General features: G+C 38.6%; 2 protein-coding genes across 26 annotated transcripts in view; one reads left to right on the top strand and one right to left on the bottom strand.

Annotated features, from left to right (window-relative positions):
- TRIP12 (thyroid hormone receptor interactor 12) overlaps positions 1 to 14,646 on the bottom strand; it is a 135,673-nt gene extending 121,027 nt beyond the window's left edge. For 11 of the 24 annotated variants that reach the window (XM_084891687.1, XM_084891708.1, XM_084891710.1 and 8 more), the window contains exon 1: positions 13,229 to 13,568. The gene's annotated coding sequence lies outside the window, so the exon portion shown is untranslated. Of the gene's footprint in view, positions 1 to 12,562; positions 12,721 to 13,228; positions 13,569 to 14,281; positions 14,417 to 14,557 lie in introns of those variants that run through there. The other 13 variants (XM_084891694.1, XM_084891696.1, XM_084891700.1 and 10 more) reach the window with 6 other exon arrangements.
- FBXO36 (F-box protein 36) overlaps positions 13,772 to 26,479 on the top strand; it is a 42,470-nt gene continuing 29,762 nt past the window's right edge. Inside the window, exon 1 of one of the 2 annotated variants that reach the window (XM_084891889.1) lies at positions 13,772 to 13,997. In XM_084891889.1, the coding sequence (XP_084748015.1) occupies positions 13,841 to 13,997 (157 nt within the window). In that variant the 5' untranslated portion in view covers positions 13,772 to 13,840. The remainder of the gene's footprint in view (positions 13,998 to 26,479) is intronic. The other variant, XM_084891888.1, reaches the window with a different exon arrangement.

Below are 26,479 nucleotides of genomic sequence, written 5' to 3'. Positions count from 1 at the left end.
CACTACTTTGAGCAACTGCGAAATCATGTTATTAAGTATTAACAAAGAAATGTATTGCTATGCTACAACAAGCTAATTTAGTTTAACAGTTTGAAAGCTAGATTTCAACATTCTGATATATTTGGGATGTTGACTTATGCAATTTATTTTATGAAGTTAAAAATACTATTTTGAGGATCCAGATCTTCAGACTACTAAAGGGTCCACAGCACACGAAAAAAAGGTTAATAAGATTATAACCAGAAGTTTCAAATGAAATAGAGAACGGAAAATAGCAGCAAACATCATGATTAAGCATTGTTTTGTGAAATGAGTTACATACATATACCTACTCATAAACAGTGACACAAAATAGGGCATCTCTTATGAATTGCAGATCAAAATAATCTAAAAGGCAGATGTCTAAACCTATCTTTGTACAAACATACCATTACACTTTTATTTTTGCCAGAAGTATGACTTACCTGTCCCTAATAAGAGATACGGTAAGGTAAGGTATTCTAGACTCCTATAGAAATACTTTCGCAATTAGCATTTAAGAAGACCTCATTTTCTTCTCCTTCCTGCCTCAAATGAACATACTGACTTCAAGCCAGTTAGATGGTTTCCAAGAGAAGCACTTGCTAAGAATGGCAGAGGTAAAACAGACACAGAGCTAGGTCATCACTGGGATCATCCTGCAGCTGAACCACACTAAGAGGAAAAATAACCCTCAATTTGTCGAAAGCCCTGTTAGTCAAGTTTTCTATTACTTACAGGTGAAATGTTCCTATCATATGAAGGAACTATTATGGAGAGAGCGATCAACTGAGAGGCAATACCTGAGCCTCATGAAGAGGAGATAGCCATATAAGATCTAGAAGAGCATTCCAGGCAGCAAGAGCCAGTAAAAGGATAAAGTAGTAGATGGCATCAGAGGGGTGGTCAAGAGCCAGACCACACAGGACCTAAGTTATAAGGAGCCTCTGACACTTCCCATGGATTGCCACAAGTAGGTGAACATCCCTCTCATAATACACCATTCCCCAAGTTAGTACAAAAGACAAAGGAGGGAGACACCTCATTAAAAAACTTGGCTTTAACAAGAATAATAAAGCATTACAGTGCATTCACATCACTCTGATAAGTCAACAAGTGTACAATGATTGGTAAAGAGACATATGGGGGAAAATGTGTTTGCTGTATTGACCTTTTCCAGATTTTTATCACATATATTTCTTTAAAAAAAAAAAAATAAAGCTTTCATTGACTTAAAACAGAAAACAAATTTATTGTCTAACCATTTAAAAAATGACCTTGAAAGTGGGTTAAGAGAACATGGGATATTCCTTACAATACATTTATAACATTTTTATAAGTCTGAAATTCTATTTTAAAAGATACTTGAAAAACATAAGCCAAAATACACCCTACACTGACCTTACTTATTTGAAACTATTAGTAGTAGGCTGACCCACTTCTCATTTGGAGTGTATCTTCAATAAACCCCATTTTGCTTTACTTAAAAAGATAAATGTACAATAGCAAGCAGTTGCTGAAACCAAGTAATTTCTTCCCTTGCAACATGATTATACTAGCCCTTAAAACAAAAATTGCAGAATTTTTAGAACTACTGCTTAAGTAAATTCTTGCCTTTCCACTCCTTTGAGAACTAAGATTAAGCTATTCCTAACGTTAATATGCTCTTAATATAGAAACTTCCCAAATTCTTCTACCGAATTAAATATTTAAATAAATTCAGCAGGCATCCTGGAAAACTTTCTCTTAATATGGTAAACTTTCAAAAGTTAATTGTGCAATTATGAATTAAATTTTTAGTAACAAGAAACAAAGCATTAATAAGCTAAATGTAAATAAACAGGAATGAAGTAGAAGCCCACCTCTTAAAAGAGAAATGCTGCTATTATGGCAAATATTAAGTTTACGGATTCCTTAGCTGATCAAAGCAATATAAATTATCATTTAAAACATCTGCTACAAAGAAGATCCCAAGTGATGGTCTATTATCTCTTCAGAAATTCCTCTCAATAGAACTTAAGTTTGTGTTAACGAGGAGATACTGGGGGGAAGGGAGGGGAAGAAGTGGCAGGGCTTTATACAGAGGCAGTTGGAAAGTAATACTAGATGGTTAGAAGAGGCAGAAGCAGATTATCTTACAGTACACTACACCAAAGGCTGAAATTCCCCAAGTCTTACTTCATAGCAGCAACTGGAATAGCAAAACTTTTCAAAAGACAGGGTGAAGAATAGAGGAAAAAAGATGAATTCAGCAATTAACAGAATATTTTGAGCCCAAAATGTACAAACCAACACTAAGTTCTGAATGACAGTTGAGAAATATTCAGCAAACATGTCTGATCACAAAGTTAAGAAATAGTGAGTCTTTTCAAAATTCAGATTACTTGTTGCCATCTACTGGGAGAAGGACACAAATGCTTTTGGATCTGGGAAGGAGGGACAGAGATACGTCAAATTTTCTCTAGAGACAAAGCAAGTTTCTCTACGTGGGTAGAAAAAAATGAAAATATCTGCTTCATAAAGATTAAAAAAAAAAAAAAAAAAAAAAAAGGAAGCTGCCTGTCTTGTAGAAAAATAGGCACTCTTGCTTACTACAACAGTAAAATACACACTTCACAAATATTTTATTCTAAAAATCCACAAAACCCCACAAAATTTGGCCTATACAAATGGCCTTCACAGGTATTAAACCATAATCTTGCACTAATAGCATCTCTGCTATCTCCACATAAGAATCAAATTAATTCAGACTGCAGTCAGCAAATCTACAAGAACACACTAGAAACAAAAGCTACTGAAGAAAGGTAAATATGGTTACCAGACCCCTGAATATTATTCTTTATTTTCCCTTCAACCACCATCTAGCCTCACTTGCTATTTTTAAAGTCTTGTTGTGCATGCTTTCATAAAAGTTGAAGGGATAACAGTCTACTATGACATCAACCAGAAATAAAATATTTAACTTGATTAAACTGGAAAATATTAATTTGCATTTTTAAAAGTGCGTACTTAGATCACATTTCAATTTTGTTTTAAACATTTTTACTGCATTAGATGCTAAGCAAAAAGTTGTTGCCATAAATAAGACTGACAAATTAATGTGTGACTCACAAAAAATCATGTTTTATCAAACAATACTCAAAATTTTAAAAATAAATTTCTGAATAAACAGTTGAATGTGTTAAGGTGAAATGATTGCCAGCTTCTTCTAAATCAAGCATGTCAAACTCAACACGGGCCAAACAAATAAGGTTTAAGTTTATGTGGGCAGCAAAAAAAAAAAAAAAAAAAAGCTTCAAATTTCATAGAAACGTACATTTAGTTAGAGACATGCTGAATACAAAGAACATTGTAATAAAAATTAATTTTCTTGAACATTAATTTACCAGACATTGAATAACTGCACAAATAAGCATAAGGCAATTAAATCTATTTTTCTTGTCCTCGGAAAGTGAATTATTTCCTTTTTCCACACCAAACAAGTCAGTACAAGACTAATAACTAGGCAATCAGCTGCTAAAATATTCGCTGCTAGTATTAGTGGAGAGAAATGGTGCACCTAGGTGTAAGGAGAGTAGGGAAATGAATGAAACACAATTACAGTAACCAAGTCATGAGCAAAAGTTGTAGTTTGTTAATAATTATGTATAACAGGATATTGTAAAAATTAAGTTATGAAATTTTTATTAAAACGTTTCTTACATAGTTATATTGGTTGGGCTACATAAACATTCCTTGTGGGCCACGTGCAGTTTGACATGCTTGCTCTAAAGCAGTGTTTCCCAAACTTCTCTCATGATGAGAATCACCTGGTGGAGTTGTTAAATACAGATTCCTGAATCCCAACTAAGAAGTGCTAAACTAGAATTGTGGGGAACATATAGGTAAAATTGTATACTTAACTAGTGCTCTGAGCAATTTTACCTATATGTTCCCCACAATTCTAGTTTAGCACTTAGTTGGGATTCAGGAATCTGTATTTAACAACTCCACCAGGTGATTCTCATCATGAGAAGTTTGGGAAACACTGTTCTAAAGAAAAAATTCTATAGCCCTAGCTCAGTGGTCGGCAAACTGCAGCTCCTAAGCCATATGCGGGCTCTTTGGCCCCTTGAGTATGGCTCTTCCACAAAATACCACGTGCGGTCGTGCACGTATGGTATGATTGAAACTTCGTGGCCCATGCACAGAAGTCGGCTCTCAAAAGAAATTTCAATCACTGTATTGTTGATATTTGGCTCTGTTGACTAATGAGTTTGCTGACCAGTGCCCTAGCTGGTTTGGCTCAGTGGATAAAGCATCAGCCTTTCCAGGGTCCAGTGCACATAAAGGTTGTGGCTTGATCCCAGCCCTGATCAGGGTACATTCGGAAGGCAACCAATCCATGTCTCTTTCTCACATTGATGTTTCTCTGTCTCTCCCCCTCCTTTCCACTCTCTAAAAAATATCAATGAAAATATATTCTCTGGGGAGGATTAACAACAAAAAAACGAAAAACAAAAAAAGTTTGTGTGACTAACCCGAGGAGCAATAGGATTCCGACACTTAACCAACTCGTGCTTACTGAACAAAAATTTAACTATTATATAGGAAAAGTGAACAAAGTTTAACTTCCACTGCTCATATGGCCTCAAAACTTACTTAAAACCTTATCTGCAGTCCAAAAAGGGAAGCAGTGCATGAAAAGATAAATAAGATCTAAAAGCACTTTTTTTTCCCAGTTCATTTACAAATTAAATATATTTATACCTTTTCTCATGTCTTTACTTATTCAGGAATTAACAATAAATTTAACCTGTCTCTTAAATCTAATTTCTTAATCTCTCATTTAAGGAACTCAATAATCTCAGCTCACATAACCTATTACTTCATCAATATGGACCCTCTACTCCAGAGAGCCAGTGTATCTTACCATTTTACTTACCCTCACACCACAATTACATCTTTAAGCTCCCTTTCTTCTATAGCTACCCAAACAATCAGGACCAGTTCTTGTTGCTCCTCTCCCCATGAAGCATTCCTCAGAAACTTCAACCCAAGTCTGAATCTCTCTCATTTTATGTCTCTTTATTTCTTCTCAGGGTAGTCTTTTTATAGAACCAGAAATACAAGTTGTTGATGAATTCTCTGTATATTGAAGGCACTTCCAACAATTCAGTAAAGTAAAAAAAAAAAACTCATACCCTAACTCATCTGTTTTTTTTAACTTAAATTCTCATTATCAGGTTTTCTAAAGGCAGAAAGCCTGCATTTAGAATACCTACTGAATACTTTTTCTCTATATATAGTTATCAAGTAAGTACATAATTAACAAGTAAATGAAACATTAACAGGACTCAGAGGACAAGAACTATGTCTTAAGTCCCCTTCCTTTTCTTCCCAACACAGTCATGGTGCACAATAGCACTTAATATGTATTTAATCTTCTAATAAACTAAGTCCCAAAAGCTAAATCAGGGGTAACCAAGTTACTAAAATAGTCTACTGCAGTGGTCGGCAAACTCATTAGTCAACAGAGCCAAATATCAACAATAAAACAATTGAAATTTCTTTTGAGAGCCAAATTTTTTTAAACCTAAACTTCTAACGCCACTTCTTCAAAACAGACTGTGGTATTTTGTGGAAGAGCCACGGGGCCAAAGAGCTGCATACGGCTCCAGAGCCGCAGTTTGCAGACCATGGGTCTAGTGCTTTAACAATCCCGAAGTAGCTGATTTTAATGAGCCTAATTCTGACAGATTTATATGCTAGGATCCAACCTTGGCTACCAAACCTTGAAAACCTAAAATAAGCAAGTTGACAGTAAACTAAGGCAAATGATGATAATAGTATTTCCCAATATAGTTTCTCAATGTGTCACCAAAACAAAGTCTGCCACTTATCACATAGAATGAGTTTATGTTAGGAGCCTTGTGCCAGCCACTGTGGGGGATTGAAAAAGAATGAAACCTCTACCCCAAGAAGCCAAAGATCTAGCAGAGAAAATGTAAACAATTAATAATAAGACAAACTGTGGATGACTTAAGTGGGACAAATAAAATGTCATAGAAGGGAGAAAAATGAAGAGTAAAAATTTTACAGAAGCTACTGGGGGGAAAAATGTGTATTATGTAGCAATAAGAGATATAAGATGGTGGAGGGGTTTTAATCCAGGCAGACAAAACCAGGTGTGCTGCAGTTCAGCAAGGAACAAGCAGTTCAATCTGACTGAATGCAGCCAAGGTGCAAAACAGACAGGATTACCAAATACTGTGGCCATAACAGAAGTTGCAGCATTTTCATATATTTACTATTTACTATATATGGCAACTACAAGCACTTGATTTTCAATAAATTTTTTTCTTAAAGGAGGTGAGGGGAGGCCCTCCATATGATCTCCATGAACCTGCTCTCTAAGGACACAAGCATCTTAAATTACAACTCAACAGTAAATTTTAGATGGGCTATCTGTAAAAACTCACTTTGGGTTTCCAAGTCATCACACATGTTTACCAGTAGAAGGAATTCAAAATGAGTTAATTTGACCTTAAGAAGATGACACAAGGTGGATCTATTTATTCAGGATGCCGCCTACATGTGGCATGAATAATAGTTTTGAAGTCCGGATAGAAAATTCAGTGGTTATGACAGCCAACAAGTTGATAACATACAAATTGAAATGTTAATTACAAGTCTTGAAGACTTGTTGATAGACCATTCAGCTTATAAATAGCCTTCAAAGTCTTGTATGGGTTATGACATCAGATTTATAAAAATAAATATGGAACAAAGAATAAACTGAAATGCTGTATAAAACTCAATTTTATGTTTAGTAAATATGCACACTGCATCAAAATATATTTAGGTCCCCAATGTCAAATTTAAATGATCAGCTATTATATGTAAAAAATAGACATATAAAATGGCTCGCCCTAATTTTTTTAATATGTATGATTTAAAGCAACTTGCTTTCTCTAAAACATAATACCAATAGATTAAAAATAAAACTCCAGAAGACTTTTTAGCATTAACAATCCAAAGTTTTATCAAAACAAATAGGACATTAAGTCATTACAATATATTTTCACTTACAGTATATTTTATTCTCACAATGCTTACTCCTTCATAAACATTTAAAAAATTTGTATTATGAGTCAGGCACTGAAAGGAATTCATAATTGACTATTGAATACTATTATATACTCAAATATTTTTAATGTATGTTTGATAAAATGATGGTCAATATTGCAACTGAACCAATGGACATGTATTCCAATCCATCTTTGTAACCTAATTTCCTAAATACAGTTTTTAGCACATAAATGACAATAATTCTAGGTTAGGTGGCAATAAACCACATTTTTCAGATTAGGCACTTGAAACTTAGAAATGTTAATTATTTGCCCAAGGACACAAAGATAAAAAAGACACAATCAGGTCTGGAACCCACTCCCTTGAACAGTGCTATTCAGTAAAGAAAGAACAGAGTAGCAGCTTGTTTACTCTAGGCTATGAAAATGGCTTTTTAAATCAAGCATACTAGTAACCATAAAACTGTCTAGAGGCAAAACAGGTAAGTCTGAATAACAGACAAGTTCCTTTTTCTTCTGTCCAATCCAACTTAGTGAAACTATAAAACCCACAACTAAAATCTAAAAAGGCCTGCGATAAACTATTAAGCATCTGAGACATATATCAGTTTAGGTTGCCAACCTTTTGGACCTCATGGACCACCAGTTGGTGACTGCTGAGAAACAATTTATTTTCCTAATAACCTGAAACTATCAGTAAATTAGGGTACTAGACTTAATTAAAGAACTGCACCTTCAAAAAAATTAAATTTACTGGGATAACATTGGTTAATAACATTATATGTTTCAGGTGTACTGGAGAACTGCATTTTTAAAAATCTAGGACATTAGTCAAATTAAATTTTACTTAAATCAAAATCAAGAGACTGGTTCAGCAGCAAGCCCCCAATATGTACAGAGTAAACTAGTAGACCAGGTAGAGATTGTAAAGAATAATGGCTAATGTTTTATGCTTTTGAAAAATCTATAACTATTTGAACTATACATAAGCACTATAAAAAAAAATACACAAACATGAAGCTATTACATGTTAATGTTAAAAACTATAAACACCAAGGTTATATAACATTCTACGAATTATATTTATTGAATTTTATTCACCAAATTCTTATTCCAGCACTCTATCTAGGCACTCTGATGTCACAGTAGTCAGGAAGATGAGAAGAGGCTGTGATCACTAAACCAAACAGCACCCTGAGGAATCTGTTAGGACCAAGATCCTTTCTAAGCAAGAAGACTGACTACATAGTACGCAAGGCCAGGCTAACATTACTGGTTTGGAGTGGAAAGGAAAATAGGTATTATTTTTAATTGGGTTTATGAGTGCCCCTTCATGAAGAACACGGTAACATTTTACCCTCAGGAAGCCTATAATTCAGGCATGGAAACAAAAGCAACATGCTGAAACCTATTATGTTCATGTTGACCAACGTAACCCCAATAACTTTAATTAAAAAATGAAAACTAGAAAAAGCAACACACCAACAAATTTAGCACTATTGTTACAGAAAACCAGAGAAGAACCAAGCAACACTTAGAGAGATGGAGTTACGTTTATTATTATTATTATTCGCAGGCCCAGAGAAAAATGTCTCTCAAGTTCTGGACCCCAACATGAAGGAACTTTTCCTATTTACGTTTTTATCTTGTCTCCCAAATATGGGGTGTTTCCAGCCCCTTTGCCTCTATGTGCTGGGCTTTGAGACCTCAACAAAAGGCCTGGCCTGGTGCAAGCACTGATAACTTCTTCCCAGAAAGGTTTAATGGCCTCTCTGAAGTAGTCGTCGTTTTATTTTCCTTATTATTTAAGCAAGCAAGCATTTACAGAAGCCAAATAGCAGGGTTAAAATTTCAAACAGCAGTTTTTATATAAGATGGATGTTTCACTATAATCCCAAAATAAAGCATACCTAGAACACCGAGAAATACAACAAAAAGTTTTAAGAAAGGGATTTGAAGGGTAAGTTGAAATGAACCTGAAATAATTTAAGTGAAGGAAAAGTGAAGGTCAGATTGGCAGTAGCAAGAGCTTGGGTGAAGGTAAGAAGCAACAAGCTGGTCACATTTTAAACTTGCGTCCATCTAATTATCTCAGCAAACAGAAGAAAAAATAAAAGGGCAATTATTATCACATTTGCTCAAAAAGATTTTCACCCATCCATTTAAAATTAAAGCAAAAATACAAAATCTCCCTAGACACTCTATAAAAAAAAAAAAAAGATTGAGATTTAGAAATGATCCATAATTGTAGTTCTATTAGAAAGTTTCAGAAGAGCCACAAACCAAGATTAGGTACATATTTTGTCAATAAAGAAAATGTAAAAAATGACAAGTCCTGGTGAGGATGTGGAGATTCAAATTTACTTTGGGGGAGAAAACATTGATTTTACCCTGGCCTAGAATCCCATTTAAAAATATAGTGCAGTTGGTGGGAATGCAGACTGGTGTAACCACTGTGTAAAGCAGCATGGAATTACCTCAAAAACTTAAAAACTGCCTCATGACCTAGCAATTCCACTTCTGAGAGTATACCCAGAGAAACTCAAACCACTAATTCAAAATACAAAGCCATTGCAGCATTATTTATAATAACCAAGATTTGGAAGCAGCTCAAGTGCCCCTCAGTAGAAAGATGAATAAATTAAAAAAAAAAAAAAAGCTTTGGTACATTTACACAATGGACTACTACTCTGCCGGGGGGAAAAAAGGGAAAACTTACTTTTTCTGACACCATGGATTGCCCTGGAGAGTACTATGCTTAGTGAAATATACCAGTCAGAGAAAGACAAGGACCATATGATTTCACTTATATGTGAATCTAATGAACAAAATAAAACAGAAACTGTCAGCTGTCAGAGGGGGGATTTGGAGAGCTGGTTGAAAAAGATGAAGGGATTAAGAACAACAACAAAAAAAAATTCCGACACACAAAAAATAACAAAAATGTAAAGAAATTTGTCTGAAAATTTTTCTATATAGGGTTAAATTTATTTAGTAGGCTGTATGGTGAAAAATTACCTAGCACTTTGATTCAAAAAAAAAAATTATTTCGATAGAAATTGGGCACAAGTTCCACCACCAATGTAGCAGCAATTTAAAATTATAAAGTGCTGTAACTTATCTTCCAACTACCATCAACCTTCCCCAATCACAACCACTGATAAGTAACTTTCATTCTTTTCATTTTCTATTGGATTTTTAGACAAGGAGAGGCAGGGGAAAGAGGGGGCTACTGAATGGGGGTTGAACCTGACACCTTTTGGTGTACAAGAGGTTATGCCAACAACTGAACCACACTGGCCAGGACAAAAACTGTTGTTTTTCTTAATGACCTCAAAATAGCTAATGTAATTTTCTTAAAATAATATCTTACACTTATTTAACTGTTTGTCGTTTTTCATTGCCATTATAATCACTCAGTCTCACAACCACCCAGCAAGGTACCCAGTTTTACAGATAAAGCACTGTAGACCAGATAAAGTATAAGTGAATAGCTCAAGGTCACCCAAGTACCTACTGTTAAGAATTCCTAAACCAGTAAGTCTTTAAAAGAGGGTAATAAAACCTTATGGAGATAACATAAATCCAGTAATCTAAAAATTAGAATGGAATGGGAAACATTACTTCAAACTTACTTTGGGAGAAAACATTGATTTTACCTTGGCCTAGCATCCCATTTAAAAATATAATTATTTTAATTTAGCTCCTTCTAGTGCTAAAAGTATTTTAAAACTTTTAGAAAGTAAATGAAAAACTAAAAGTATTTTAAAACTTTTAGAAAGTACATGAAAAAAATAGAAGTCTGTTTATGGACAAACTAAATAGTAAATGTCAGCTGAGCAGATTAGCCACTCAAACTCCTGAAAAATTGGGGAACAAATGGAAAAAATGATAATCTTAATTACAATTATTTAATTCTTATGGATACTGGCACATTCATAGAAAGGCAGTTATGGGAAAAGCCCACAAACCCCAATCATGTCCACATGCTCTCTTTAAGCATAAAAGTAATAAAAAAAACTCTCTAAACAATCTCACAATGATATAAAAGCCACATTAATTCAATATTCCTGGGGCTGCATATAGAGCAGGGAGTTTCAAAAAAAAAAATTAGAAACTGTTTATTTCAAAATTCACGCTTAAAATTAACCTCCTTGCATAATGTAAATATTAAAATAAGACTCTAATTTTAATTAAAATATTGTCTCTAAACCTCTGATAATTTCACTCCTCAACCTTGTGTCCCTTCTCCAAGCCCCTATCCCCTGTGTACATGCGACACACAGGCCTCACATAGAGGCCTCCTGCCTTTTTCTCTAACAACTAGGACCTTTGTTCCAAGACTCGGTTTTTCACCCCAGTCAATAGCTCTTTCAACTTTCTATCCCGTATACATTTTTTGTTGTTTTTTAGAGAGGAGATTCTGAGCCTCAACTTAACAGGTCTTTAAAAAATGAAACGCGAAAAATATCTGAGAGAGACTGGAAAGGACTTGAAAGTTACAGGCACCACTAGAAGGCCTACAAAACAGAGTCAAGCCCGGGGATCGGGTGATCTGGCAGCCCAGGCAGAATCAGGAACGCCAGCTAGGGAGGGAGACCGCTCGGGACGATTCACTGCTTATTAAACGCCCCCTCCCCAAGCACACACGGATGTTTACACAGATACAGTCCCTCCTCCAATTAACAAACGAGACAATTAAACTGCACCCACCGCCAGGCACGCTGCTTAAGCCAAACCTCCGCCAGACACAAGGCCCAATCGCAAACAGATCCATAAAGGTTTAGGAGCAGCCCCTTCCGTTCCCCTCACCACCCAGAGGTAACCGACTCCCTCCCGCCCCACCGCAGTTTCGACGTCTACCTTATCTCCCTACCCCCCAATTGGCGTGTGTTTCTAAGTCATTAGTTTCCCCAAGAAATTGAGGTTTTTTCCCCTCATCCTGAAAAAGGGAGCGACCCGGAGGCCAGATTTGGGGGTTTTAACCACCTTCGTTATTTGAACTCCCCTCTCAACTTGTTTCTCAGCTAGAAACCCTCTCTCACTGTGGCGAAGGGCGGAGGAGAAAGAAGTGAACGAGTGGAAAAGCGTTATAATACGTTTTATGTAACCCATATATAAATAAATTAATCGCCTGAGTCGCTTTGAATGCTGATACGAGTAGTGACAATCGCTCCCTCTCCCCCGACACCCCCCACCAAAAACCCTGGGCCCCATCCCCTCAACCCCCATACTAGTCTTCTTACAAGGATGCTCCACTCCTCTCAGCCAAGTTTCCGGGCCTCTTTTCATGCCCGTCCCCGTCTCCCACCCTCACTCCTCCCCCCCGCCCCCCGCATGCCCAGGCCTGTCTACGTCGTCCACCTCCCTCAGCTTCAACTTCCACGACCAAAACTGCCAAGCGCAGACCCGGTCCCGGTCCCCGTCCCCGCCCCCCCGCCCCCCGCCCCCGGCGGCGGCCGCGAAGCCCTTACTGCGGCCTGAAGTCGCTCCGGCCTTCCCCTCCTCCGACCCTCGCCGGCCACAACTGTTGTCACTCGAGCTGCTCCCTAGTTTCCATTTCCGGGACGTCCCTGGCCCCGGAGCCTCCTCTCTCCCGGTTTCCGGGCCCCCATCCCATTTCCGGGGAACCCTCTCGGCCTCCACACCCCCCCCCCCACCTGCACTTCCGGGCCCCCACTTTCTCTCTTCCTAGACGCCCTCCCAAGCTCCAGAGCCCACTTCCGGCCCCCCGGCCCCCCTCTCCGGGCTCCAACCACCGCACGCCTCACCCCGGTTCCGTCAAGGGCCCTCCTCATTGCGGGGTACTGGAGGGGGGAGCCTAGCGACTCCCCCCCTCCCCCCCAGCTCCCGCCCAGTCAGGTTCCTCCGGCCGCCGTCTCCCTCGAGCGTCTCGCCAGTCAACCCTCCCCGCCCCCCCCCCCCCCCCCCGCCAGCCCGGTCCTTCCGCGGCCCAGCCGCCGCCAGGAGCAGGCCGAGCGGGGGCCGATTCGCGGCGATGACACAACCGGGCTTCCTGGTGGGACTTTCTGTTCCAGCTCCTCCCCACCGTCACCTCCCCCAACCCCTCAGAACACCCCCCTGCCCCTCTCCCCCTCCCCAGGCCTGACCCCACCGCTCGCAACTGCGCCCCCCGTTACCTAGTTGGGCCCCAAAGTCTCCGGTCCGGACTCGGTGGCGCGGCAGTAACTTCCACTCGCTCCCCCACCCCCCCAGACGGCAGCGGCAGCGGCGGCGGCGGCTCCTCAGTCCCTTCAATTATCAGCTGAGCCGCAGCACCGCGGCGGCGTGCGCCTCCGCCTGCGCCGCCTCCCTCCCCGTCCGTTCCAACCCCCGCGGGGGACTACTTTGTCCTCCGCCCGCGCTGACGGGCTGGTCCTCCGCGGGGCCAGCCCCGCTGCCTACTCGCGGCCCATCACATCGCCCCTCCCTACCCTAACGCCCGGATCAACTTCCCAGCGGGCCCGCGACCTCCTCCCGATCCCTTCGAGGGACCAGGAAGGGAAATGTGAAGCTCCACTCGATATCCCTCCGCCGGGGTCACCCCCGCCCCTCGGTGGTAGCAGGAACTAGTTCCCTCTCGGGTCACCGGAGGCCCGAGGTGGAAAGTCCACTGGTCAGAGTGCCTTGAAGACCCTTGGGGGCGGGGAAAAAAACAAAAGAAAAAAAAACGGAACATCACCTCAAGTTACAAGCGCCCCCCCCTGCCAGCTCAGAAGAAGATTTCGATTGAAAGTAGGGCTTTTGGCCTCATGACCCCAAGCAAACCCCGCCTCTTCCTGGTTGTCCTAGCGACGACGGTAGCGTCCCAAGATGGCGTCGTGGCTGCCGGAGACCCTGTTCGAAATTGTAGGACAAGGCCCAGCGCCGAGCAAAGACTACTACCAGTTGTTGATCACCCGATCCCAGGCAAGTGCGAACCGCGGTTTAACCCTCTCGAGGAAGCTACCTGCCCGCCCCGGGGGAGCCCGGAACGCCGGCCGCGCTGGGCCGAGGGTGGCTGCGGCCCGCCGGAAGCGCCGGGTCCCAGCTCCCGGCCGGCAGATTTCCCTCGTCACCTCGGCCTTCTCCGTCGGCCCAGCGGGCCTGCCTCGTCCCTTCCCAAGCCCAGCCCAGCCCAGCCCGTCCCAGGCGAGCTTTCTTCGCCTCCCCACAGCGCCGCCCTCTCCCTGCCTGCGGCCGAGGGTTCCTACCCGTAGAGTTCTCTCCGCGCGAAGAGAGAAACAGGCGTCCCGGGCTTGCGTGCCGCCTCACCTCGGCGTGGGGAGGAGGGAAAGAAAGACTCACCCGAGTGTCCCAAGGAGGAGCCCGCAGGGGAGGGGAAAGGGGAACGATCTCTTTCCCTGGGCAGAACTTAATCCTGCGGGATTTTTTTTAAAAAATCTCCCTGTGGTCTTTACGTGTACCAAGGTCACATCATCACTTTCTTATTTCGAGTGGGAACTGATCCCTAAGAGCGCTGCCCTTACCTTTTGGGAGCCTTACTATTCCATTGAAAGTGCAGGGGGTGGTACGGGAAGGTCTCAGCTGCTCCGCGCGTCAGCCCCACCCATAATGACATCTGCTCCACAACAATAAGACCCAGGATTATATTATCGCTGGAGGAAAGTAACCCTCGGCCTATTTTTATGTCTGCTTGAGCTCCTGAAGGTGGCTTTTGGGTGATTTATGATGCCCATGAGATGAAGGGCTTGAACGGGGCCTCCTCCACTCAACACGTTTCCGATTCCTGGCTGAGCTGACGCCTGCCCCTGAGATAGAGATGCATCATGCACCTTGCACTGTAATAGATAATATTCTTATGAAATGGAATTTAGAACTTTGTATTTGTTTTGCTGTGGATAATGAATATTTCGTCAGTTTTTCCATGAGCCCTTAAATAAATTAGGCAGAGAATGGGTTTTTTTTATAGCTTCAAAAGTACCTTTTAAAATATTAGTAATACATATTTTGCTTTTTTAATCTAAAATTTATAATTATTTCAGGCATAATATTAATATCCCCACGTGATGATAGCCTGCCAACGTTAAAATTTTTAGTTAAACCTTTTTTAGGAATTTTTAAACATTTCATTGGAATTTCTTAATTTTTGAAATTTACTTTTTTTGTGCAATTTTTAGGAATGACTATTTTCCATTCGCTTTAAGATATATGATCCTAACAATTCTAATCTTTCTAACGTGAGTGATTGGAACCAATAATATCTTCTTAGCCTATTCCTACTTCATTTTTTATTTTAATCTGCCTAATCTGTTCTAATTTTTATTTTATTGTCTTTCCCATTATATGTCTTATTAAAAATTTTTTTTTGAGTAATTCTTTTTCACAATGGTCTTGTATTACAAGTGTACTACACTCTAACATTGTAAGCCTCAGCAAGTTGAATACTTGTCTACTGTTTTTGTTTTAGGAAATGAACCATAGGAGTGGTCCTGACATTAGTTTTCCCTAAGAATGCTTCTGTAGTTAATGTTCTTCAGACTTTGCTCTCTCCTCTAATTTGGGCACATTTCTTTCTTTACTCTGGTTTTATGAAATCTGTGCCTCCCCACCCCAATATTCTTAAATTTTTTTCTTTCTCTTTCTCTCTCTCTCTCTCTCTCTCTCTTTTTTTTTTTTTTTTTTACAGGTCAAAGACTCTCCTTTATTTTAGGCCCTATTCTTTCTGTGAGTGCTTATATATAAAATTCTTTCCAAGGATGATCCATTTCCTTTTTTAAGCAAATTGAATATATTCACCACAGTTCTGCCAGTGAGAGTTAACCTTAAATCTGATTAATTCACTGTCTTTATAAAGTAAAATTTGTTGTAAAAAATAGTAAGCCAAAAAGAGGTTTTTTTAGACAACTGTCTTGAGAATATGCTATTTTCTAACCGCAAAGTAATTTTTCTAAGTCTCAACACAGGAAACCAAACATCCACTAAGAGGTAGTCTGACATAAATAAATACTAAAAGACTAGAATTAAAATGTGTTTTATAAGAAGGACTATTTTCTGGAGTAAATTTCTAAAACTTATTCTTGTACATTTTTTTATTTCACTTTCTTTCTGCCTTTATTCCCCCAAATGTTGTGTTTTGTCCAAAATATGCACTAGGTTTAGATGGATACTTCTTTCACTTAGATTCCCTTTTTCATCCATCTTTTACTGCTTTTATTTTTATTGGCTTTAAATCCAAATAATTGCACATATGACATGGATTTGAAGGCATACCACCATTGGCAAAGTGTAGAATATAAAATGTACAAAAATATTTTCTTTGCCTTCTTGCTTACACAGTAACATTTAAAAAATTTTAAGGCTTGCAGAGGCATTCCCAGTTAACAACTTGATGCTATGTTTTTGTTTGGGTCTTTTTTTAAAAATATATATTTTTATTGATTTTTTTTACAGAGAGACAGGAAGAGGGATAGAGAGTTAGAAACATCGATGTGAGAGGAACATCGATCAGCTGCCTCCTGCACACCCCCTAGCAGGGATGTTCCCGCAGCAATGTACTTGCCTTGGACCCGAATCGAACCTGGGACCTTTCAGTCCTCAGGCCAATGTTCTATCCATTGAGCCAAACCGGTTTCGGCAAGAAATTTTTAAGTTGTGTTCCTGGATGAAGAATCTTTCCTTAATTTTTATCAGCAACGTGGCATTTACTATGGGGGATGCAAAATATAAGAAGATTCCTGCCTTTCAAGAGTTTATTCATTCAACACACATGTATTGAACACATTTCATATATAGGCTAGGTACTGCTCTAGATACTGAGAAACATCAGTGAACTAAACAAAGTACCTCCTCTCATGAAGGTTATAACACAGTGGGGATAATATAGTTTAGTCATTTGATTTATATAAACACTTAAACAGATTAACTTTTTGTGTCTTTTTTTGAAGTCCAAAGGAAAATTGCCAAGTTCATGAATAGCACAGACATTTTAAAATATGAGTCCAGAGGAAGCAAAAATCATTTTAGAGTGGGTGGTCCAGGAGGTTCCTATTATAAGTATTTTTGCTCTTGAAAGACTGTCTTCTTTGTGCTCTCAAAATGGAAGTGTAATCAGAGTTAGTGGCTTAGGTTTTAATGTGACAAATCTGAAAACTGCTAGAAATACCTTAAGTAGATGAGAATTGTCAGATGTGGCCTCCTGCAGCTAGTAACCCAGGTGGTTGTCCCAAGAGCAACAGCATGTTCTCTGCAGCAGCTAAAAGAAGAAAGAATTGGGTAGTAGATTAGTCTTATTTTATCTATCTTTCTAAAGCCTACTCAGAATTTTAAAAACATACCTGAAGCTAATGTCATCCGAAAGAAAATCCAAAAGCTCACTCCCCCAAAATATTTTTGGCATGCAACTGAGATTGCATGTGAGCCTGTGTCAACAAACTGTTATCTCAGTGACTCCTGAAAAGGGAATTAAAGAAAACTAGACTTGGTGACTGTAGTTGGAGAGACTTTGCAACAAAGTCATTTGCCATTTCAAGCCACTGACCAATTTTAAAGATTTAAAATTTAAGAACAATTTAAGGAAAATGTTAATACCTGGACATGTTGACCCAGCAAATCCATATCTAGGATTTTATATCCAAAAATGCTTTCATATGTGTACAAGGATATGCGAGCAAGAATGTTTGCCAAAGTAAAATAATTATAAAAACATCTTTTCTACAGAAAAATATGCAACCTTTTGAAGTGATGTGATGGATCTCTGATTATTCAGTCAAACAAGTAAAATTGTAACGAAGAAAAGCAAGTTGCTGGATTAAACATCATATGATCCTGTTTTAAAAACAACTACAGTTTTATTTTGTTTAAAATAAATGTTGGAGGGAAAAGCTGGAGTGATTCACTCTTAGGGATTGCTTTCACTTTCTTCATTGCATAGTTATAAAGATCTGAATTTTTCCACAATGAGCATTTATTTTTATAATCAGAGAAAAGCAATAAAAATTGCTTTTTTATTGAGTTAACTTGGTTAACTTTTACTCAGACAAGTTGCCCTACTCTGTGCAAAAGTTTCACCAGCACCACCTCCCACATTAAATGATGGGGAGCATTAATAATTTGTCACCAGAGATCCTGCTGTGGTTTTGTTTTGAGCGGGGGAGGGAAGTTGGGGGTGTAAATAATTCTAATTCTACAAATTTAGAGGGGGTGCAAAATGAGTTATTGGTTACTTGGGAAATTTTAAGGAGATGTTAGTGTCTAGAAACTTCTGACCTTTCATTTTTGCTTTTGTTTTCATTTTTAATGTAGGTAATAATTATTTTTGAGAAACTAAAGGATTGCCCTCTCTTGCTTTGTTGGTTGTAAGATAATATTAATGAGCTACAAAAAGATGTGGAGTGTAAAACAGGGCAAGGGTGGTATACTGCAGTGTTTTTCAACCTTTTTTGGGCAAAGGCACACTTGTTTCATGAAAAAAATCACGAGGCACACCACCATTAGAAAATGTTAAAAAATTTAACTGTGCCTACATTGACTATATATAAAGTAATTCTCTTGAATAGGAATCAAATAAACACAAAGAAAGTATTTTATAATTACTTTATTATGAAATATTAAGTAAACAAAATAGTGAAAAATTATAAAATTCTTGTCTTGTCTGCACCTACGGCACACCAGGCAACATCTCGCGGCACACTAGTGTGCTGCGGAACAGCGGTTGAAAAACGCTGGTATACTGAATAGATTTATTTGCCCTCCAATAAAGCTTGGAGAACAGAATGTCTCAAGTAAATTGAAATCGTATTAAGTAGACACCAGACTGCAGATTTTGAGAGCTGGGTGGGATGCAGTCAATTTGTTATTGTGATGGTGTTTTCCCAGGGAACCCAGGAACCCCTAAATTATGCTCTGTTCTGGGCCTGTCCCCCACATAAGGTCCTCAGAGTCAAATACATGGAGTAAATAAAGCTTACTCTTTCCTGTCCCTAATGGACTCTCCCTCTGTTCGAAATGAATGTTTCTGCAGACTTAGGAGCTACCTCAGACTTCAAAGCTACCTCACCCTTTCTGCCCAAAGGCCACCAGCCACAGCACACCTGCTCCTTTTAAAGCCCCAAGTCACCAGAATACTATACTTGCTTTCATGTATTTTACCCTTCCATTTTTTATGGCTTGACTTGCCCTACTCTTTTTCAGCTTTCTCCCCCAACCCCTTGTTTTTCCCTCTATCGTTAAAAGATAGGGTTTCCCCTTCTTCACTGCTTTTTAGAACTTTCAGCCCCACCCTGCTCAAGGAAGGTTTTGGTTTTCCCTGCTGCTCTTTCTGACAGCAGCACCTGCTGTAAACACCCTTCCCTGCCCTACAGGTTTGGCCAGGTGTTTATCCCTCTTCATTACTCTTCTGTTCCTCATACCTGACACACTTCAGAAAAATAATTCCCAATCTGTGACTCTCGAGTCCAGGATGTGCCCCATTAGAGTTGTGAAAACATTTTTAATCCAAAATTTTAATTCCTTTTAAATTGTTCAAGTGGCATGTGGCACTTTTTGGAGGAGAGGGGTAAAATACAAATAATGTGATTAAACTCTTAAAGTAACAATAGTCAGTACTTTACCATATTATCAACTAGTCATCAAGTGGCTCTTAAGTCCTCATTTCAAAATTACATGAGGACTTCATATAGCTCTAGTATCATCTATTTCCAGGTAAACCATTCATTCAGCACCTATTCAATCTAGGCAGTTAATTTGGGTTCACCCTGCATTGACACAGGTTTACCTCCTAATTATATGGGGCAGTAGAGCATTTAATTGGGAGTCACTGAGTCATGGATCCTTTTAGTCCTTCTGCTAGTCTGCAAGCTCTTCACCTGGGGCAGGGCACTTAATTTGTCTGGGCCTAGTTGCCTCATCAACATAATAAGGTTACTAGTCCAAGAGATCACTAAGGTATATTCCATCTCTAAAATGTTATTTCACACGAAAGTAGTGTTTTACCTGGGAGAAAGCCCTGGATCTTTTTTTTTTTTTGAAGGAAAATTGCATTTGTATTAAAGATTCTGTATTACTAACTAGATGTATGGCCTGGTGTAGATCTTCACCTGCCAGAAGTTCTATTTCTTCATCTCTAAAATGAACAGTTCAACCCTTGGCCACTTCACAGATTTGGTGGAAACCAAATGTATATAAAAAAGCACCCTAGTCTTCTCCAGGTGACTCAGTTGGTTGAAGTATCATCTCTTACACCAAAAGGTTTGCAGGTTCAATCCCCAGTCTGGGCGCACGTGCGCTTGCTCTCTCATCAATAAACATACTTTTTAAATATTTTAAAAAGCACTCTAGACCAGTGTTTCTCTAAGAGATGTTTCATGATCAAATAAGTTTAGAAAATCTAGGATTAAACACAATTCTGTTTGCTTCCAGAATTTTTCAGAGCCTTTAAAATCCTATTGCGCAATATGAAATCTCCAGTAGCATGGAGTTTTTCACAGGCATGTGACTACGGAACCCATTTTTCTCTGAGCATCTCGGAAACTGAGATTCTGTGCAATGCTTTTTGCAAAATACCCAGTAGTGTGCCTGGTATATGGTAGCAAATACTGAGAAATGTTTAAGAACTTATATTGCATTGTCTTCTTCAAATGACAAATTAGTCAAACTTCACATTTCAATGCAAATGTTTGTAGTATCTGTTAGTCATCTCACAATCATGTTATTTTATTAATTTTTCAGTCAGCTTATATTTCCACAAGAATACCTATTAATGTTTTGATTCATTTGTGGTCAAATAACATCTTTTCTTTTTTTTCAAATAACATCTTCATTATCAATTTCTAATCCACAAATATACGCTTACTTTTAGAATTTTTTAGTTATTCTTTAATTTGCTCAATGATTTCTCATAGTGTAGAAATCTTACATATATTTGTTAGATTTCTAGGTGTTTGACCTCTTTGTTCTATTTTAAATTAAATTCCTTTTTAAAGTTTTATTTTCTGTTTGTAACTATTAACAAAAACAATTGATTTTTGTTTCTGTAAATTTCCTTTTATCTAGAACTTTTATCAAGATCTAGTGATCATGCCAAAAGTCAGTTACTGATTCTAATAACTATAATTCTTTTAGATTTTTGGATATATTCATGTCACCTCTGAATAATGACACGTATTTCTTCCTTCCTAATCCTCCTGTCATCTTTATCCTTGTCTTATTTCATTGGCTAAGATTGTCACTAAAATATTGAAAAGAAATGATGCAAGGCATTCTTTTCTTATTCCTGAACTTATGAGGAAAGCTTTTCATATTTTGCCATGAAGTATAATATTTTTTAAAATATGTTTTATTGACTTTTTATAGAGAGGAAAGGAGAGAGACATCGATGAGAGAGAAACATCGATCAGCTGCCTTCTGCATACCCCCACTGGGGACCTGCCCTCAACCAAGGTCCATGCCCTTAACCAGAATCGAACCTGGGACCGTTCAGTCCACAGACTGACTCTCTATCCACTGAGCCAAACCGGTTTTGGCCATAAAGTATAATAGTTGCTGTATGTTTATAAAAATCACATTAACAACATTTCCTTTATTTCAAGTTTGCTAAAAGTTTTTATTATGGATAGTGAATTTGATTTAAAAAATGATCATTTAGTTAAATATTAAAATTTAAATTTGTAGTTTTTCTCTGAATACTTATTCAGATCAAATATCTTGACTCCAGGACCACCACCATGCTCATCACACCTTAAATAATACCCACCACTATCCCATTCTGTCACTGTACACTTGGGCCCAATCATCTGGGTCACTTCTTATTAGTCTCCCTATATCCAAATCCTCTCCCTCCTTTGAGTTTTATCTAAAATTCCCATTTGACATTTCAAGTCAATGAGGAAATATAGATCTATTCAATAATTAAAGTGATACTTTATAATCAGAATTGTCACAAAATTTTAAAAATTACCTAAATCTCTCTCTCATACTATATATTGAAAAGTTTCATATGGATTGAATAACTATACACACAGACATACACTGTGAAAGTGCCATAAGAAATAAAGAATATTGTTTTAATCTGGAGGTAGATTTTATGCAAGACTCTGAATCTGGAACCCATGTACAATTAAATAAAATTTTGTTTCATAAATTACACTTAAAATACATTTAATAAATTACCTGAGAGAAAATATTAACCACATATTTACTAGGCAAAGCAATAATATACTTTGTATTAAAATGTTATCTATATATATAAAACCCTTATATGCAAATAGACCAAACAGCAGAACAACCGAACAACTGGTCACTATAACGTGTCTGACCACCAGGGGGCATGCACCAAACATAGCAAGCGTCAGCCATGGCGGGATGGTGGAGCAGATGAGAGGGGGTGTAATACCAAGGTGGCATGCCGGTCACTGTCATCAGGGTGAGCCTCTTTGCTCCTGCACGCCACAGTCCCACCCGGCACTCACAGCTACTACTGGCACTGGCCCCGCTTGCACCTGCTGCCGGTGCTGGAGCCACTACTTGCACCCACTGCCGGTACCATCAGTTCATGGAAGCAGTGGCAGCAGCAGGAGCGGGGCTGCTGGCAGACAGAGGACTGGGGACTGCGGCAGGAGGGGCCAGGTGGAGGCATGGAAGATGAGCTGAGACCCGCTCCTGTGCTCACTGCAGCCTTGCGGCCCACAATTTCTTTCAAGGTGTTCGAATTCGTACAATGGGCCCCTAGTTAATATATAAAGTAATAAGGTAAATAGTCTCATAGAAAAATAAGCAAAAACTATGAACAGTTACTGAAGAAATATGTATGACAGCCTGGTGGGTGTGGCTCAGTGATAGAGCATCAGTTGGCACACCAAAGGGTTGCAGATTCAATTCCTGGTCAAGGGCATGTACCTAGTTTGCAGGTTTATTCCCCTGCCTTGGTTGAGGCATGTGCAGTATGCAACCAATCAATGTGTCTCTCTCACCTCTCCCTGTCTCCCTCTCCTTCTCTCTCTCTCTCTCTCTCTCTCTCTCTCAACCCCTCATCTCTCCCTTCAACTCTCTCTTTAAAAAAAAAAAATCAATGGAAAAAATATCCTCAGGTGAGGCTTAACCAAAAAAAAAAAAAAAAGAAAGAAAGAAAGAAGGCAAGCAGAAATACACATGACTAATAAACATATGAAAAGATGATTCACCTTACTAGTGATCAAGGAAATATAGTTTAAGCCACAAGATGCACATTTTTTTCACTGGTAAAAATTGAAACCATCCTGGTTAACAATGCTGAGAGAGAAAGTGCTTCATGAATTGTTTGCTCACCAAGTCCTAGACCATGCCGACAACAAAGACTACAGCAAGGGGATTGGACAGTGAAGATCTGAGCCATCTGGTGAGAGCATTGGAAGGTATCCTGCCTAGGTCCAGGAAGACTTTATGAGGCTTAGATGTGAGCTGAGATGAAGACGAAGAGCTTAGGACAGTCGTGTGAGCCCAGCGCTTGTTCCGGGGGTGAGTGATAAATCATGTACTACTGCAGTAAAGCTCGGTGTCTATACCACTGAGGAGCAGCCTGGAGCAGATCAGGAAGTATAAACCAAGAATTAAGACTTGATCCAGCCAGTCAGTGGTTTTCAAATTACCCTTTGGTTTTACAAATAAATGGACCAGTGAGGTTCCACAAGCATTTTATTCAAATCTTCTCTTTGGGAATATTTTCCACTAACTTAAAAGTTGTAACACAAAGGAAATACCTACTTACACCTTCACATGTTTTATATATCAAATTTTAACGTCTTAACTTGTGCTTCTAAAATCTAGATGAACATGTTTTGGTGCAGGCCACAGAGGAAAGCATCTGTCATCACTGAGAATGCAGTAGACTTTCTCACAAATGTGTCATTGTTTGGGAAGTCTGAGCTATGATCAACCCTTTGTGGATTCATGTCTGTACAAGGCAGGTACAGTCAGATAAAGAAAGCCTGAAGATCAGGAGAAGCTCAGATGCACCGTCTCAGCACAGATCATGGAACCTGAGAGTTCCCCCAAAAACACATTGGCCACCTTGTGATGATAACATCAAGCTAGAGGGTTAACACACAGTAAGCAATTTTCAGTGTTTTTTGTCTGAACTTGGTATTTGTAATAAGAACACAGAATTCGGTAGATCTTGGTAATTCAACTCTAAAATTAAAGTCTTAATTAATTACTCTCACATGTTTGGATCTCCTGGAACCTCTGAATTGAAGAGTATCCTAATATTGGCAACAAAATTATTTTAATTTACTCAACAAATCTTTGAGTGCTTTCTACTAATGGATGTTACTGAGTGCTGTGCCCAACACTAAGGATACAGAAGGGAGCAAAAGCACATGTTCTCTGCCCTCATGGAGCTGGATGCTGAGCAAATAAGTACGTAAGCTGAACTAAGATGTGAACCAAACGAGATGTCAACCATGGTAAGTGCTGTCAAGGAGAAACACACAAGTGCTCCAGGATGTGGCCTGGTCCGGGAGGTCGAGGAAGGCTCTCCAGAGGAGCTGAGGCTTGATTTGCCATCTGGAAGATTGGGCGGCTGGAAAGAAGGCCTGTGTATCTGGACTACAGAGATCAGGGTAGTGAGGCCAAACAGGCTTCTTAGAACATAATTGGGAGCTTTGTCCTGATACTGAGAGAACCAGAGCCTTTGATTTTTAAGAGATGAAGTGATTGGAATACTAAATTTCAATGATTGTGAGGTACACTTTTTTTACGTCTTATCCCCAGAATTAAATTTAACTAGCATTTTTTTTTTCTTTCTGTGCTATTCATAAAATAACATACAGTTGATGGCATTTTAGAGTTAGTGAAATGTGGTAATCAGGTTTGCATTTTTAAAATGGATAAAATGTCAACAGATTTATGACTATATATAATTTCTTTTTATTATAATAAAATGCAGATATTGACTACTAATGTTGAATAGCACTACTATTTATTTTCATCTATACTTCACTGCCTAATTTCAAAGGTCTCTTTATCAGAATAGTTTCTTTGCTCTGGTCAACTTGACAATAATTAAATATTATTATCCTGAACTTATAAAAAGTCTGTCTTCAAAAAAATAGATAAATATAAATTAATATAAATACACATAAATAGATACAGATAAATCTATACAGATTTCCCTTCATAAAAGGATTTTGCAATGAAAAACAAAGTTTGAAAACTACTGTTCAAGTTACGTGATCCATAGCAGACTTTTGGGGAGAATGACATAATTGGAGCTATGGGACAGAACAGACTCTGGGTATAGCAACATGGAAGACACAGGGAGTGGAAGAAGTTTCTGTGGAGAGGAGATGCACAAGTGAAATGATCTTGTTTCTTATTTTAAAAATGTCCATAATACTTTTTACCTCCCAATAATGTTTTAAGGATTTTATAAAGTAAATATACAAATTATTGACAATTCTTCCCCACCTTACATTTTTATTCTGGTAAGTTCCAAAATGAGTCTCCTCTCTAAAACTATTAAAAGGCCTCTTTGGCATTTCTTTTTAAGGGAGAGTTTGGCGTTCAACAGGACAAAACTTGTTTATGCATTCCATACCCTTTTGTGCCAAACTGTCTCGGTGACTGCCTCCAGCTCCTCCACAGCTCTTTTCCACATGGTCATACTTCCTGCAGTTACTCAAGATTCTCTCCTCCTTAAAGACATGGTCATTGGAATCTTCCCAAAGCTCCACAAAAGATACTCTTAAAGGAGCTAAGTGTCAAATATGGTGACAGGAGAAGGTTTGACTTTGGGTGGTGGACACAATGCAATATATAAATGATGTATCATAGAATTGTATACTTGAAAACTGTATAATTTTATTAACCAATGTCACCCCAATAAATTCCATAAAAATAAATAAGTAAAATTAAAAGGACTGAGTCTTACCTCTGCCTAAAATGCTTTTCCCCCTTTTTTTAAAAGGAGCTAAGAGACCATCATAGTGCTGGATGTATTTTTAATGCTTTTGTATTTTGTTTACTGTATCAATTTTATTTTTCCCAAGTAGTAGATCTTATTAAAGCAGCGACTAAAAAATATTTTTAAATAAATGAAATAAAAATTATTCCTCAATATTACCTTTAAATGCTGATTTTTTAACCCTTTTCTTTTTTTTTTTTAACTTTTTGAAGTTAGTAACACAAAGATTTATGAATAACATAGCTAAGGATATTTCACAAACACAGAGAACACGTCTTCATCATAGGTACTTACTGCAGTGTCCCATGCCTTTTGTGTAAGGTTTGTGCATTTGAAGTAATTCTGCCATAATGGTTAGGTGTGTATCTGATTTGTGGAGAAATTGTCTATACAGCTCATGTAGGTATGTGCTACGAGTTGAACTTTGCCTTCCCCAAAAAATGTTTAAGTTCTAACCCTCAGTAGCTCAGATTGTGGCCTTATTTAGAAACAGGGTTACTGCAGATATTAAAAT

This window comes from Pipistrellus hanaki, assembly GCF_964339955.1.
Source record: "Pipistrellus hanaki genome assembly, chromosome: 8".
Lineage (NCBI taxonomy): Eukaryota > Metazoa > Chordata > Mammalia > Chiroptera > Vespertilionidae > Pipistrellus > Pipistrellus hanaki.
This window is presented reverse-complemented; position numbering and strand designations above follow the sequence as displayed.